Genomic DNA, 15828 nt, shown 5'->3' on the forward strand with positions numbered 1-15828 from the left:
CTCCTCTCCTCTCCTCTCCTCTCCTCTCCTCTCCTCTCCTCTCCTCTCCTCTCCTCTCCTCTCCTCTCCTCTCCTCTCCTCTCCTCTCCTCTCCTCTCCTCTCCTCTCCTCTCCTCTCCTCTCCTCTCCTCTCCTCTCCTCTCCTCTCCTCTCCTCTCCTCTCCTTCTACCTGGATCACTTCAATATTGAGGCTTCAGCTTTTAGAATGTTTTGAGACCTGGTAAGAGAAAAAATAAAAAGATTGTATTCTTTTAATAATATATTTAATAACTTTATAAATAGTCCAACTACAGGAAAACAAAAAGGATTTGCATGTGAAGTAACATTTCTGTTCCTGTAAATCAGTATTTGGAGGAAAAAAAAGGAATTATTTTTCTGCTTTTTCTGTTATGCAAAGGCTCTCGCTGTTTCAAGTGGCTTTGGAGTAGGCACTAAGCAAAGTGGATCACAATTTCTATGTCCTCTACTATTAGTCCTTCATGCTGTAGTAAAGTAGATAAAAGCATTTGAAAAAATAAAGAGACCTCAAATAGTACTTAAGTCCATTTTTAATCCTTACCTGACGAGATTTCAAGTGATAACATACCTTTCATTACATGCACATTGCCTGCACGAAATTGTTTGCAGCAATCACCACTTTCATTATTCAGATGCACACTGAATTGAAGCATTAACTCTTGTGTGTGAAGATAATGTTGGAAAGGTATTAGTTCCAAATCATATGTGTGTGACAAGGCTGAAGGATTTTTTGTGCAACCAGCTTCAGCTTACAGGCAAATGAAAATGTAAATAACACTTTCAGTGAATCACCAGTTTATGCATGAGTTAAAATGTTTATTTTCACCATTTTAGAACTCCCCACTGTCTTCACAGTATTTACTGGGAATATTAATTTGCTAAAATGAATTGACTGAGATGGCGACTAAAAAGCAAGATGGACTCAAAATGAAGTCATAAAGCAAACTACAACAGATAAAGATTATAAAAACTGTGGACACTTGCAATGGCAACAGTGTGTTTGGCAAAAAACCATTTCCAGTTTCAAGTTGAGCCTAAGGCTCATATCAAACTGTTTGCCAATAATGATGTATTAAACTGCTGTCAAAGTTCAGTTCCCAATATTATTTCTTGTTCTGACTAGTAGCAATTGTACTTAGACAACCAGGTGATTTCAGACTAAATCTCACCTTTGACATTTGGAGAAGAAGGTTACTAGGTCAGGACGTGACACAGAAAATGAGTATAGGTACAAGCCAGCTAATGGCAACCATTCAGACCACCTACCGGCAGCCTAAAGCAGCAGAGTGACATTTAAAAGCAATCAGAGTCAGAAGAAAACCTTCAGGGAAAACAGACAATACTTCAGAAAAAGCAGCTCTACATTCGCCAGAGGAAAAAAAAACCCAAGACCTTTGGGAATAGTGCTCAAGCCGACTTGAAACAAATATCAAGAAAAATAATGGAAATATAGAAAATGGGGCTTCTTTTTAAGTAAATTCCTTTCCCACTTGCTTCTGTATTGGCCTGTCCTTATCCAGTATTATCCCTGTGTTGTGAGTGGTCTCAGGTTTGAAGAAAACACCATAATTCCCTGCAAATCCATAAACCCAGAGCACACAGCACATGGACTGGGTGAGATGCTGTGGAGAGGAGATCCCCAATGGAGAAGGCAAGATCCTCTCTAATGCCAACAGGAGCAGGAGCTGCCTTTGCACTGCCTTGCTCATATGGGTTATCCCTACTGCTGGACTCACAGTGCCCTAAAGTTAAGGGAGTTTTAGGATTTCTGTCTGAAATTTTAATTTTAGTTCTGCCATGATATCCTAGTTTTGAGATTAATGGTTTGAAGATGCTTAGAGTCCTTACAGAACCATCTGTTATTTTAATGATGAATAAAAGCACAGTGAAGCTTTGCATCCCTTCTTGGCTGGCAGAGTGTCTGATACTAATCTGGCCCAATTTACCTTCCCTCCACACAGAAACATCATCTGTAAAATTTATGGTCAGCTCATACTGCCTCCTCCAGCTGGAGTCAGGCTTTGTGTGTGCAGTTTGTGCTGCTCAACCCATCCCCATGGGTCACTCCGAGTTCAGGCTCCTTACAGGAATGTCTTTATCTGCACCTGAGGTTTCATCCACTGTGTCCTCAGCTGCCATTGAGGTCTCAACGTGTTTTTGACTCAGCTACCAACGAAAGGTTTGTCCCTGCCTTGTGTGAGATAACACTCTTAGTCACTCTAGTGTTCCTTTCCCCTTTTTCTGTTTGCCTGAATGCCTTGTTCCTTTGCACAGAGGTATTTACACAGCTTTTGTCAAATTACAATTAATTAAGGCTGGCTGTTACTAAATAAAAAGTCATTTACTATCTAGCTGCTGCAGGTAAGGTGACATGATGTGTAACTTAGAAAAAAACAACAAAAGCTCTGAAAGAAAAAGCTCTGAAAGGTTGTCCTCTCCCTGCTCTTGGTTAGGAATCATCATTTCTAGGAAGGTGGACAGCAGCTGAACAAACCTTGTCATTGTCTTACACTAATCCTAAACGAAGTGAGAATAACATGTGTAAGATATAAAAGGGAATAACTCAGAAGAAACCAGCAGCCCTGATATTATTCATCTGTACCATGACAAGCAGGGAAACTGATTTATTTTGAAGCTAAATTCCCTGTTCTCCTGAACACAGTTCATATTAAAGACCCTTTGACCACAGCATCTGTTTGCATTGTAATCCACATCTAAAAGAGTCAACAGAAATATTGACTCATGAGCTGGTTCTAGCTTAGGCCTGCGAGTTAAGCTCCCACAACACACTTAAGCTTTTGCACAAAGAGCTACAAGAACACTCCTCACCTTTTCCTTTCGTGTTACAATCAATCATCCAGCACTCCAAACAAAGGTCAGGTCCTCCCCCAAATGCAAACAATACCTTCCTTTTGTCTCTCAAACAACTTTAAATAACAATGCCTAAAACTTCCAGGAATCATTAGCATTTATTTATGCACAAATGGGAAATGATAAGTCTAGCCAAGGTGAGATTAATCTGGCAGTTTCAGCCTGGTGAAGTGCTGCCCTCACCACAAAAGCCATTGAGGAACTTGGCACTAACTTGCTCTTTGTACTTTTTACCTGTGAAACCAAAGACTGAAGTGGCAGGGACTCAGCTGCCTGGTGCTGGAATCATTTAGGGCACTGGAAAAGCACAAGCAGAACTCCTTTTACTCTGGCCATGTAAAATTTCTAATTTTTTTTCTCTTAGATAATTTCCTTAGTGCTTGCAGCTGCTGCCTGCAAAAGCAGAAGCAACAGGGAAGAGTACAGAAGCTTAATTTCAGCATCACGGGTTTTGTATTGACTCAAAACACTAGACTGAAGGAAAATGCTGAAAATCATAGAAACTGCTCTAGTGTACACCAGGATTTAAGCCAATTCTTGCATTTAAACCTGTAAGAATAACATAATGGCTCAAAATCACTCCTGCTCTGGCTGACCCTGGAGATGCAGCAGATGACTCTGGATTTGTACTTTTTGTTAATGACTTGGTCCAGAAATACCACCTTTGTTTCTACCAGAATTAGGCTGCTCTTGGAGATTGCCACAGGGATATATTTCCTTACAGATGCAGTACAGAGCATATAAGGGACAGACAGAAGTTGGAGAAGGAGTATTGAGAAATAGCCCTGTCAAGAAAATCTTGTTTTCCAGATTATATCAAATAACTTCACTGAGGGGGTGTGTGTGTGTGTATGCATATGGAAACACACACTATACACACACAAATATGTGGATACACGCACACACAAGCACATCAGGATTTAGGAGACATGTAATTTTCATGTCCAATACTTTCTTTCTCTCCTGTAATTAAATGTGCAGTTTCCTTTCACCAAAATAACACGGCACCAGTTTGATTTTAATATATCTTTAAGCCATGTACAAACAGTGAGGTTCTTTGCATGAATGTTCAGCATTTATCTGCCACATGCCCATGGATATTCAGCAAATAAAGGAATATGAAGGCATAAGTGATACAACCAATAATTCTGCAGTACCAGATTTTTGCTGTAAACAGAATAATCAAATTTTATGCCAACAAAGACAGTGATAATGTAAATTTTTATCTGTCAAATCCAGTAATGCTTTGCTGGATTGGGTTGTTTTATCCTGTCAAGGTCAGAATGTTTAGCAACAGCTAACGGGGATGGTTCCTGGCTGCCAGTTTTCAATGCTCATGGAGATAGCATGTCTCAGTTACAGCCAAAATGCTGCAGAAAAGCCTCTGTATCCAGACACCGGCTAGGTCATAGCAAGGTTTCCGAGTGCACAAAGGAAGGGTTCACTTTGGTTGCATGATTTAGAGGCTTTTTTTGTCTGCCTTTAATAATGCCACCTTTGTAGTACAAAAATACACGACTGGGAGAAGCTGGCAGCTCCCTGTGGCCTGCAGCTCCCCCATTCCTTCTCTTTGCATAGGGAAAAAATCCCCAATAACCAAACCAGGAAGCTGCCCCTGCTGCTGTGACATCTGATGTGATAATGCTGCAGAACCAGGATACTCCCTGACCTGCTTACAGGCACCATGGCAATTCCATCCGTGCCCATTTTTCCCTAGCTGAGGGTGTTGTATCCTGTTTGAATGCATGAAAAACCACTGGAACACGCTGTCTGAATAACCAGGGGTGATTCAAGAACTGTCAGAGTCCTCTTCAAACCACCAAGAAAATGAGGGTTTGTCCTCCCTCAGGCCTGAGTGTTGGAATTATTCAGCATTTAATGATGAGTTGGGGGATGAGTTTGTGGGAATGAGATAAGGGATGAAAGTAACCTTCTAAAGGAGAAAATAGGACAAGCCTATGGAGCACTCCAGGTACTTTTTAAATAAAAGAAACTGGGATCTGATTTCTCTGTAATTCCTTCTCTAATTCCTCTGAATTAGCCTGTGGGAACTTCTCAGCCCTCACAAAACAAATTGAGCTCCCCACAAGTCAGACCCGAGGAACAGACATCAGACTTGCTGGTGAGGCCCCTTCTGGCAGAAGACCTACCTCAAGCCTATTTGAATCACCCATTAGTAAAGAAATCATCTTCAAAAAAAAGTCAGCTCAACCTAAATTCCATCAACCCTGAAAGTAATAAGCCATAAACCAGTGAAAATACTAACCCAGGAAACAGACAAACATTGTGTGTAAAGCAAACTCTGGATTTTCAAAGATGTTTGTTGACATTAAATTTGGTTAAGTAGCTATGTGATGGCACTTTCTCTGAGACTGTTGGTCTAGACACCTCTGTAAACCTTAATTCACAGCAGTCAAATCTGCCTTTGGCTGACAAGCTGCAAAATGATCTGGTCCTTTCACACCACTCAGCATCTTACCCAGTGGAAGTGATTAGGGAAGAATCAGGAATTTCTAGAGCTGAGGATTTCCATCTCTGATGAGGATTCCCGCCTCCATTCCCACTTTAAGGCAAATTAGGTGGAAGGAGGAGATATTCCTAGGGAGAAAATCATGATCAGGGTACCTTATGCCATGTTCCAGCTGCTTTTAGTTACCCCCAGAGGCTGGAGGGGGCACAGGCATCAGTTCCATATCCTGAGGAGCTCAGGGACTGTTTGGAACCTTGGCTAAGCACCTTTATTCCCCAGCATATTTATTTACTGGATGCAGGGTGGGGAAAAAAAGGGTCCCATCCACAGAATTACTGTTACAATCAAAGGCCAGGGTGTGGGGTTGCCTCTTGCTCAGCTCTGATGTGAAAATAAGGGGTTTAAATTCTTCCTTAGCCACTGAGTCATGTGAGAAAAAGTTCAGTCAGTCAGGGGCTGGAGACCTTTAACCATGACATTTCAGGAATTAAGGGAAAAGAATACTGCATGAGGTGAAGTGCCTTATAAACACAGTCCTCTAAAAGACAGTTCAACATTTAATACCCCTGAAAATTCACAGGCCAGATGTGGAATTTGACATTCTGATTTAAAGATTCAGACATAAGTTTTTTCACATGAAGTTGGTTTTTTGGTTTTTTTTTTCTTCATTTTTGTAAAAAGTAGAACATGGTTTACAGAAAATTGGATGAGCAGGTCCACAGTGAATAACTTAATTAGGTGCTGTGTAACAGAGCTGCACGGAGCCGTTAGCTAGAAATGTGCACTTTGCTGGCTTTAGCTCTAATTAGTTTTAATTCATCTGCATATATATTAGCTGCTTCATGCACAAACATGCAGTGACACGCACAAGCTGGAGCTTTAACATTCCGGCTGGAAACAGAAATGGAAGCACCATATGCTAAACCGGTGCTGAGGACAAAATTAAAAAAAAATTTATATTTTTTAATATTTAGCCCTGCTCTCTCTGGAGCCCTGCTCTTTCATGTCTTGTTCCAGGGAGAAGTGGAACTGAGAGAATTCCTCAAGAAGTTTCATTTCCATTCCTGCCCTCGGATATTGGATTCCTGACATGGTCGGAGTGGAGAGTGCAGCAAATCCCAGAATTAGTGAGAGCTCCCCAGCACTGTGGGCTGGCCGGAGGCAGTGTGCTGCAGCCACATGCCCCGTGGACTGCCTGCACTCGCATTGCCATGGCAACCCTGGCTTTGGGGGGAATTCAGGCTATCCCGGCTTTCCCACGTTAGGGATTTCACAGCCAAGAAGCTGTGAATAAATTCTGCTTACGCTGAGCAGAACATAAATTCAACAATGTGGGATGTGAGGCACAGACCAGTGCTGCACCCTTTTAATTCACATTTTCTCGGCAATTTCTGTTCAAAATTTGGCAATATGCCTGGCAGCGACAGAAAGCACCTCTCAGGAGATGACTGGGAGGGAAACAAAGATAAGATTTAGCTCGGTTGTTCACATACAGACATTAATGGCAAGAACAGTTTTATAGTTTCATTTTTATGTCAAACCTTTCTCACACTTTATATGCTCACTGTCAATAAAATCTAGTACCAGGTTTGCATACAGAAATCACCAGCTTCTGTAAAGAAATTTAAACTTTGTACTTCCCTCTTGCCACAGGTGGTGTGTACGCTTGCAGAAAAGCTGCTACAACCCTTTTAGAAGTTAGATAAATAAAAATAAAAATAATAAAAATAAAAATTCACAATAAAAACTGCTCAGATTAAATTCTGCAAATAATTTTTTACAAGTTAATATTCCTGCTGCGATCAATGGGGTTAGCAGAATTAAGAAATAGAGAAGAAATAATATTAAAAATTGTGAGGATTTTTAATGGCTAGATGGTTGCTTTCTGTAGAAATTCTCCAAAGCCAGGCTCACCTGTAAATGAAACCTACAGAAAATCCCATGTGGATGTTTTTTACATCTCCCATGACAATGGTCCAGTTTTATGTCTGTGCAACTTCACACAGCACCAGCGCCTGCTCTGAAGGCTTGAACATTACGTAGTAAATAAAAAATACCAGTCTGGCAGCTTTTTGAAGCACTCAGCAGAGATACAAAGTTGACATTAAGCTGCTTTCCGTAGCAAAGGCACTTTTTTATTACATTGTATGGAGAGCCTCAAGACCTCCCTTGGAGTTGTTATTTTTTATCGAGTACAGAACACACACAAACCCCTCCACTCTGCTACAAGAGCTGGTTACTGTGAGAGCCGCCTGCAGTTCTGTGACCGGCACCAACACAGCACAGGAAACCAAAGGAAAGCAGAGCTCAGCTGCCATCCAGGCAGGAACTGGACAAGCACACAGAGCACTTGGAAAAGGCTTTCAGCTTCCAAACCCATCAGGTCAGGGAAATCACTGAATTCCAACTCAACCAGGATGGCCAGCTCCAGGGGTTTTAATGGTGTCTGTTACATCACATTGCACAAGAACAAGCCTGTTGTTTTCACTTCAGCCTGCTTTAAGAGAGGCATGTGTAATGCTTTCAGGAATGAGGCAGGAGCAGGAATGGTTCTGTGGACGGGACTATTTAATGATTAAGAGTTGGTTCCACGCAGATTCCCACGAGAGAGCTGCATGACTCTGCCTTTCCCAGCAGCTGAGTGAAGCCCTGCTTCCTTCTCTCCCTGAACCTACAGCACCCATTGCAACACACCCCTGTGAAGCAATCCTCAGCTGCAACAGTTTTTATTGAAACACAGATTCTCCAAAAGTTCCTGAATCTGCGACAGTTTTTATTGAAACACAGATTCTCCAAAAGTTCCTGAATCTGTGACAGTTTTTATTGAAACACAGATTCTCCAAAAGTTCCTGAATCTGCGACAGTTTTTATTGAAACACAGATTCCCCAAAAGTTCCTGAATCTGCGACAGTTTTTATTGAAACACAGATTCTCCAAAAGTTCCTGAATCTGCGACAGTTTTTATTGAAACACAGATTCTCCAAAAGTTCCTCAATCTCTCCTCACAACTCCTTCCCCTACCCTCAGCTCCCCACTACGATTCCTACTTTTATGGTAGAAACAGTGAGCTAATTTCTCTCAATTCCACCAGAGCACCAAAACACTGGCAGAGAAAAGCAATAAATCAAAGAGGAAAGACAACCTGGAAAAATATTTGTGCTAGAACACATTTTTAAGGATACAGGTGATTCATGCAGAAGGGCACAAGGCATGATTGGAAATAAATTTGAATTGAAAAATACTCAGCCAAAAAGCCTGAATTAAGAACATGCTGAGTGCCAGAGAGAGCTCAGAGACACAGTCTGTTATTAAGCTTTCTTCATTAAACAATTAAATGAAGCAATTAGATTTCAGAAAGGAGATAATTATTTTAGGAATGAAACAAAGGCTGGAGGAAATGCAGCTGCCTGAGTGTGGAGAATGGAGAAAAGGAAACCAAAGCATTGTATTTGAAATGTTCACAACAACCAATTTGTGTAAGAGGATTTTTAATTAATAGTCTACAAAACTTCTTTTAACTCAGTAATAAAAATAATGCAATTCAAAAAAAGATAACCACCTCAAAATGTGATTATAATTGATATCTTCAAAAATCACAGGTAACAGCAAGCAAGTGCTGAAAGGGACTGAGAAGTGACATGGAAAAACAATCCTCCAAGATGAGAATTCTCACGAGATGGCACTTTTAACTCTCCACATGTTTTGATGTGCTGTTTTCTCAAGGCTGTGAGGAAAGATTACTCTCAGGAGACCAAAAGGAAAAAGGTTTGAGTAATTCCTCACAGGCAGATACTCTTGCAGGGCATCCTAAAGGATTTGATAAAATGGGCAATTAAGTTATTTGTCTTACTCACTCACAGCTTTAAGTGCAGGCTGAGACTCCACAGAGCACCCGACCCTCTGTCAATTCGTTCTGAGCACGTCCTCTAAAAGCCTGACCAAGCTTAGACTAAACCAGAAGCCAGGCTTTTAATTAATTATAGAACAAATATAATGTCCTTAGCACAGCACGGCTAGCAGAGGAATAGAGAAGGAAGCCTACCCACAGGCAGCCTGTCTCCCAGGCACACTGGGACTGAGTTTGGGCTCCTGAGGGCTGGCAGGGAATCTTTTTTTGCTTACACCTCCCTGAGTGACAGCATTCAAACGCTGCTGCTGCTGGCAAACTGCAGCCTGTTTAGCACTTCTGAGAAGCTCAATGACAAAACACTTTGCTTTTTGTCTTTAATGTCCCAAGAAGGGCACAGGTAACACAATGCCTGTTTAGCACCACTCCTTGCTTTCAGTGTGTCCTTAATATCCACTTTCTCCCAGTCAGAGATCTTACTGCAGACAGCAATCCCATCAAACAAGAAAAAAACCCATTCCATTTATTTTGGTTTTTTAAAGAATTATTTTAAATTAAATGTATACAGAATTATACAATACAAAATTCTAATTCAAGTTATAAAAAATATGCATATGAGTTAAAGGTGTTTAATTTGAAAATAAAAGATTGTCAACTGGATCAGAAAATATTCCCTTACAAACTGCACCCTTTATCCCTCCTCCCAATAAAAAGATTTTGTTCCCTTCATTTCAATTGATTTTGCTTTTGATGTGTAAACAACATCTTAATATCTCATAAAAATAATCTTAATTGGCCCTAAGGTATGGCACAGATCGTTGCAGTTTAGGTCACTGCTTTCAGACACAGTAAAAGGATGTATAAAATCCTTAGAGAAACAAGAGGTTTTTACCTCCTGAAGCAGAATATTTCTTGTAGCTCATGAGTGCTTGGCTACAACCAACAGGTTATTCCAACTGGTTCCTAAAATATCCTGGCTGGATGCAGTGGGCAGTATACTCTTCCTATTCCACATAAATCTCCTCGGTGACACAGAAGACTTATTAAAAGTGGATAAGAAAAGCAGAGATTGGACTTGGAGCTGTAGCAGAGCTGTTTGAGTACTCACACAACATCCTGCTCACTTCCACTCCTCAGCTCCCAGGGATTGCTCAGAGGGAGGAAGGAAGAGCTGTTGGAGCAAACCTTTTCTTTAGACACTGCAGAATGGATACTCCTGATGTCTAGGAAACAAAAATCTCCAAAACACCTGAGCTTGTCATTCAGCTGAAGCTCAGCATCTCCTCCTGGGAGCCTGGAATTGACAATTGATACAAGTAAAGGAATAAGAACTCTGAGAAGTCTGCCTGCCCAAAAGGCAGACAGGTGGCAACTCCTTTGCTTGGATACAACCAGTAATACTAAATATACCAAACTGGAAAGATACTGCAAATCAGCACACAATGGTTTGGGCAGGGGGGACCAAAAAGATCATCCAGTTCCAACTCCTTCCACTAGACCAGGTTGCTGCAAGTCCCATCCAGCCTGGCCTTGAGAACTTCTAGGAATGTGGACAGGAATCATTGAAGGGGAAAAACCTCTAACTGAAATGATTTTTCTATCATGTGAACTTACAGCAGTTTCCACTCACTACAATAAAGTATTCAAGCCTCACTGTTTGAGCAAGAGGCACCACATGCAATGAAAACTTGAAAATCATCAGTGTCATGATGTTTCTGCAGAGCAGTGACAAGTTATATACTAACACCCGGTCTTCACAGCAATGGCACCACATAAAAACAACTTGGAAAGAGCTGAAGTCCCACAGGTGCAGCAGCAATAAAACCTCTTCCAGTGTCTAGCCAGGCACCTGGGAGATGTTTGCAGAAACACAGGATCCCACGGCTGTTCAAGCAGTAATGATGTCATGGGATTCTTCCCCCTGAGGCCTCTACAGCCCTGCATGTCCTAGACTGTGCAACTGTGCAATTTCTCCAGCTGCAGGTGAGCTGTGAAGGCCACAGACTGAAGGAAGGTTGTTCCAGATGAAAGCTGAGAACTGCATGAGACACAGGCTCACAAATCCTGCTCCCTCTGTGAGTGGCTCACACCTTCCAGCACACACGAGCAGCCTCTGTGACAGAGGCCACAGGAGGATGCCAAGCACAGAGCCCCAAAGGAAGGAGGCTGCTGTAAACATCTGTGTGGTCTTGGATAGTTTCAGGAGAACTTCAGGATGCTGAAGGCACTTGGTGCAGACATTTGACTTCGATTTCAAATCCAGGCACGTTTTTTCCAAGAAAGCCACCACAATATTTAATGTCCCTCTTGCACTGCAGTCTGAGGTTACAGTTGTCTTAATATACTTCAATGGAGAGCAAATATGTTTGACAAATTACCTAAGATACTATTTTTTGCTACTCCAAAAGAAAAGCCAGCACCCAGCTGAAAACTTTACTCCTTCTCCCTTTCACACTGTATTTATAATAGGCCATAAAAAAAATCCAATGTCCCATTAAATTTTAAATTCCAGTTGTCTCAGAAGCGTCCCATGGATGTATTCCAGTGGAGATGCACCTGAAAAGTGCCTGCAGCAAAGCAAATCTTTTCAGGTGAGTGGCAGAACAAAAGCGTGAAAATTTCTTCTATTAAAATATCTTGAAATAAGCATCAAACTACAGAGTGCTCTCTGAAAGGAATCTGTTTCCATGTCAATTTTCACCTGAGCACAAATTAACTTATTAAGGCACATAAATAAATGGCATGATAAGCAGCCAGTGATAATTATTTTGGTCCAGAAGAAAAGAAGGCACTCTGACTTTTCTCATTCATAGTTTTACACTGTTTTCATCTGGTTCCATTGCTCACCTGTGCGATCTTCTCTTCAACCCTGTCTGCCACCAATTTCAGGTTGCAGTCCTGGAGGGCTTTTATTAAGTCAGCCACCTTTGCATCCTTCCCCCTCCACTTCTGCCACTCCCGAAGTGCCTGAAAAACCTCTTCCTCCAAATCAAATCGGTAGGCTGCCTCTACCTTATCCAGCTTCACCTCTGGCAGCCCAAGTTCTCGCATCAGCTTCTTCCACTCTCTCCCAACATTGGCACGGATGACATCAAAGGCTGCCTTCAGGAGTCCTGAAACAGCAGAAACAGACCAAGTTAGCCATGCATTTATAAATTTATTCCTTATAAATGCATGGAACTCAAGAAAAAGTTTGGAAGTTGTTGGTTTTATTTCAGCAAAATGCCAGTACTCCTGTTGCACTGCACACACTGAGAGTTCTACAGAAGCCACAGGACAGACTTGGAATCCCAACAGATAAAAGAAAAGTAAGATAAAGAAGAGGGGGAGGGGGATTTCCACCCCGAAAGACGTTTGTGTACACATTTACTGGAGTTGCTGGGGGGGGATATGACGATATTAAAAAACCTCTCTCTGTCTAAGAACCCACGTACGTTTTTCATGCTCATCTGGCTGATCATCAGGGGCACGAAGCTCTCCCTGCTCGAACTGCTCCACCAGTGACAGCAAATCCCTCCTACTGATGTGCCGCAGCAGCTCTCTCAGGAACCCCAGCTCGTCGTGCGCCACCACCTGCTGCTCCATCAGGATGCTGAAGAGCTCCAGGCCGCTTCGCACCGTCTCCAGCTTTCGCTTCCGAATTTTGTCGCGGCAGAGGAACTTCATGGCCTCGAGCTCGGCGGCCGACAGGCCCGAGGAGATGGAATGCTGCAGGCTCAGGAAGCGATCCACGGCGCCGGGGCCCGCGCCCGGCACGGGCCGCGCGTCCTGTCCCAACCCTCCGGTGAGGGAATCCATTCCTGTTTGCGCAGAGCGACTTCCCGGGAGCACGGAGGGACAGCGGACGGGGACACCGGGACGATTCCGGGACGACACCGGCCCGAGCCGCGCCGGAACTGACGTGACCCCGCGCCTTTCCCGCCCCGCGCCTTTCCCGCCCCGCCGCTACCCGCCCCAAGATGGCGGCGCGCCGCCGCCCCTGAGGGGAGGGGTTGTTCTGTCGCTGCCGCCGCCGCCGCTGCCTAACCGGGGGTTGGGGACCCTCTGCCCCGAACCCCTCCCGAGGCGAACCGGCTTCTTTGGTGCTGCTGAATGCAGAGCGTGTGCTGGAGCTGAGCTCGGCGCGGCCGGTGTCCTGCTTCAGGAGAAGCCGCGGTGCCTCAGCGCCTCAGCTGTGGCCGGGTCACAGAATCACAGAATCAATCACAGAATCACGGAATCACAGAGTCACTTCGCTTGGGAAAGACCTCGGGGCTTATCGAGTCCAATCTATCACCGGACACCACCACGTCAACCAGAGCATGGCACTGAGAGCCACATCCAGGCTTTTGTTAAACACTTCCAGGAACAGACTCCACCACCTCTCTGGGCAGGCCATTCCAATGTCTGATCACCCTTTCTGCAAAGGAATTCTTCCTAATATCCAGCCTAAACCTCTCCCGGTGCAGCTTAGACTATGTCTTCTTATCCTGTCACTTGTTCCCTGGAAGCAGAGCCTGGCCTTCCCTGGCTGCCCTCTCCTGTCAGGGAATTGTGCAGGGCCAGAAGATCCCTGCCAAGCCTCCTTTTCTCCAGGCTGAGCCCCTTTCCCAGCTCCCTCAGTCTCTCCTGGTACTCCCGACCCTTCCCCAGCTCCATTCCCTTCTCTGGACATGCTCCAGCCCCTCAATGGCCTTCCTGAATCAAGGATCCCAGACCAGGACTCAAGGTGTGACTTCACCAGTCTAAGCCTGAAGTTGGGAGAACTGTAGATTTCCTGTTTAATATTGAATCATTGGACTTCTAGTGAACACCTACCCCTATAAGAGTTAATCTCTGTGGGTTTTTTGGTTTTTTTTTTTCAAAAGGTGGAAGGAAAAGCAGCACAAGGATGAAAGGTTCAGCCTGGGGAGGTGGAGGCTCAGGGGGTTCCTTCTGGCTTGCCACAGCTCACTGAGCATGGAGACAGGAGAGGCTTGGTCTCTTTTCCCAAGGAAAAGGGGCTGGACAAGAAGAAAATTACCAGAGGAGGTTTAGGTGGGATATTAGGAGACATTTCTTCACTGAAAGGTTGGACAGGCATTGGAACAGGCTGCCATGGGGAAGTGGAGGAGTCACCATCCCTGGGGAGATTTAAAAGATGTACAGATGTGGTGGACTTGGCAGTGATGGTTTAATGGCTGGACTCAATGATCTTAGAGGTCTTTTCCAACCTTAATTGTTCCATTGTTCTATGATTCTATAAATGCCTTTCTCCACCAAGAGCAAGAAAGGCCCCAACAGAGCCCTGCTCCCAAAGAGATGCCATTCCCATGGCTTCCCTGCCTGACAGCTCCCAGGGAAGCAGGCTCTGCCCTCCCCGTGTGGCCCCTGCTGCCCCCAGGGACCCCCAGCCTTTCCCTGGAAGCACAGGGCATGCAGCCTGGCCTTTGTTCCTCACGAAGATTAATTGTGACACAAAGCACCTCCTGACCTTTAAAAGGCAAGAAATAGGGCAAATGTTAAGTCCCTGTATTTTAGAGGTGACCCTTACACAAGGTGGAAGGTTGTGAACTTTTCTTAAATGGGAAAGATCAAGTTCATCCCATTGTTTTGTAGGTGCCTTTTGGCTTTTCTTCTCAGAAAAGAAGAAAAGATAGTTCATGTAGATAGTTCAGAGATTTCCTTGTTCCTTCTGTGAGCACAGGCATGTTGATTCCCCAAGTTACCCCTTTCCTAAGTTGTTTCCAGCACACTTTAATTTATTATTCTTACAACACACTCACAGACCTATGTTCTCTCATCACAGAAAGGTTTCTGACTGCTAAATGGACTTAAACACTATCATCTTCCTTATCTCCATCTCCACTCTCACATTCCAACGTGAAGACCAACCCCCCAAAACATTTCTAAAACTCCCACAGGCACAAGCCCTCCTTAGATAAACCTACTAGATATTTTTGTTTATTCCCTAAATGCTGCATACTGGAGGGAATTAACTTGTTACAGGATCTCTTGGTAAAGAAAAGAGTGAGAGGAATTGCCACTGTGAATCTGAGCTGGGACAAGATGTGCCTGATTTAAGAGGTGTATTTTTTTTTTTTTTGCAGCCCTGAATATACTTTAAACTCAATGAAAGACATTAACAAAAAGGGTATCATAGGAGAAATGTATTTGCTGTGTGTGCATTAATTTATGAAGCAGGAGTAAGCCTTGTAATGGTATCAGAAGTATAAAATCCAGTTAAATAAAATTTCTTTTAAATTTTGCCAGCGAAGGTGACTCTACAAAACAGCAGGGAGCAAATCACATGGTGCCTGGTGGTGGCAACCAGCCAAATTCAGAGACAAATCCATGTGAGAGAAGTCCAAATCAGCACAATTTATACCTTTATTCTCTATACCCTGACATGCAATTGAAAACAACATCAATTTTAATCTGTTCATACAAACCTGGTGGCCAGATTCAGCACTGAGGTATCAGGAGTGTGAAAGTGATGCTGCACATTTATGTAATTCCAAAGGTGTCTAAATTAGTAGCAAATGTGAAACTGAAAGACACAAATCAATAATTAAGATTCTTAAATGCTTTTAAACTCACTCCTATTGGAAGGCAGAGTGATTGAGCAGGGTCTTTTATTCTGTCTAAACCTGACTTGGATGC

General features: G+C 43.3%; 1 protein-coding gene across 2 annotated transcripts; it reads right to left on the reverse strand.

Moving 5' to 3' along the window:
- Positions 1-169: 169 nt before the first annotated feature.
- FADD (Fas associated via death domain) lies at positions 170-13121 on the reverse strand. 2 transcript variants are annotated; one of them, XM_064425936.1, is made up of 3 exons: positions 12642-13121; positions 12055-12320; positions 170-218 (listed from the first exon to the last, which is right to left on the reverse strand). In XM_064425936.1, exons 1-3 carry the CDS (start codon positions 13003-13005, stop codon positions 195-197), a joined length of 654 nt encoding a protein of 217 aa, XP_064282006.1. In that variant the 5' UTR covers positions 13006-13121; the 3' UTR covers positions 170-194. The 2 variants fall into 2 exon arrangements, with proteins under 2 accessions (XP_064282006.1, XP_064282005.1); XM_064425935.1 differs by lacking the exon at positions 170-218 and adding an exon at positions 9700-11774.
- Between the last annotated feature and the right edge of the window lie 2707 nt (positions 13122-15828).

This window comes from Passer domesticus, chromosome 6 (assembly GCF_036417665.1).
Source record: "Passer domesticus isolate bPasDom1 chromosome 6, bPasDom1.hap1, whole genome shotgun sequence".
In the NCBI taxonomy this organism is placed as follows: Eukaryota; Metazoa; Chordata; class Aves; order Passeriformes; family Passeridae; genus Passer; species Passer domesticus.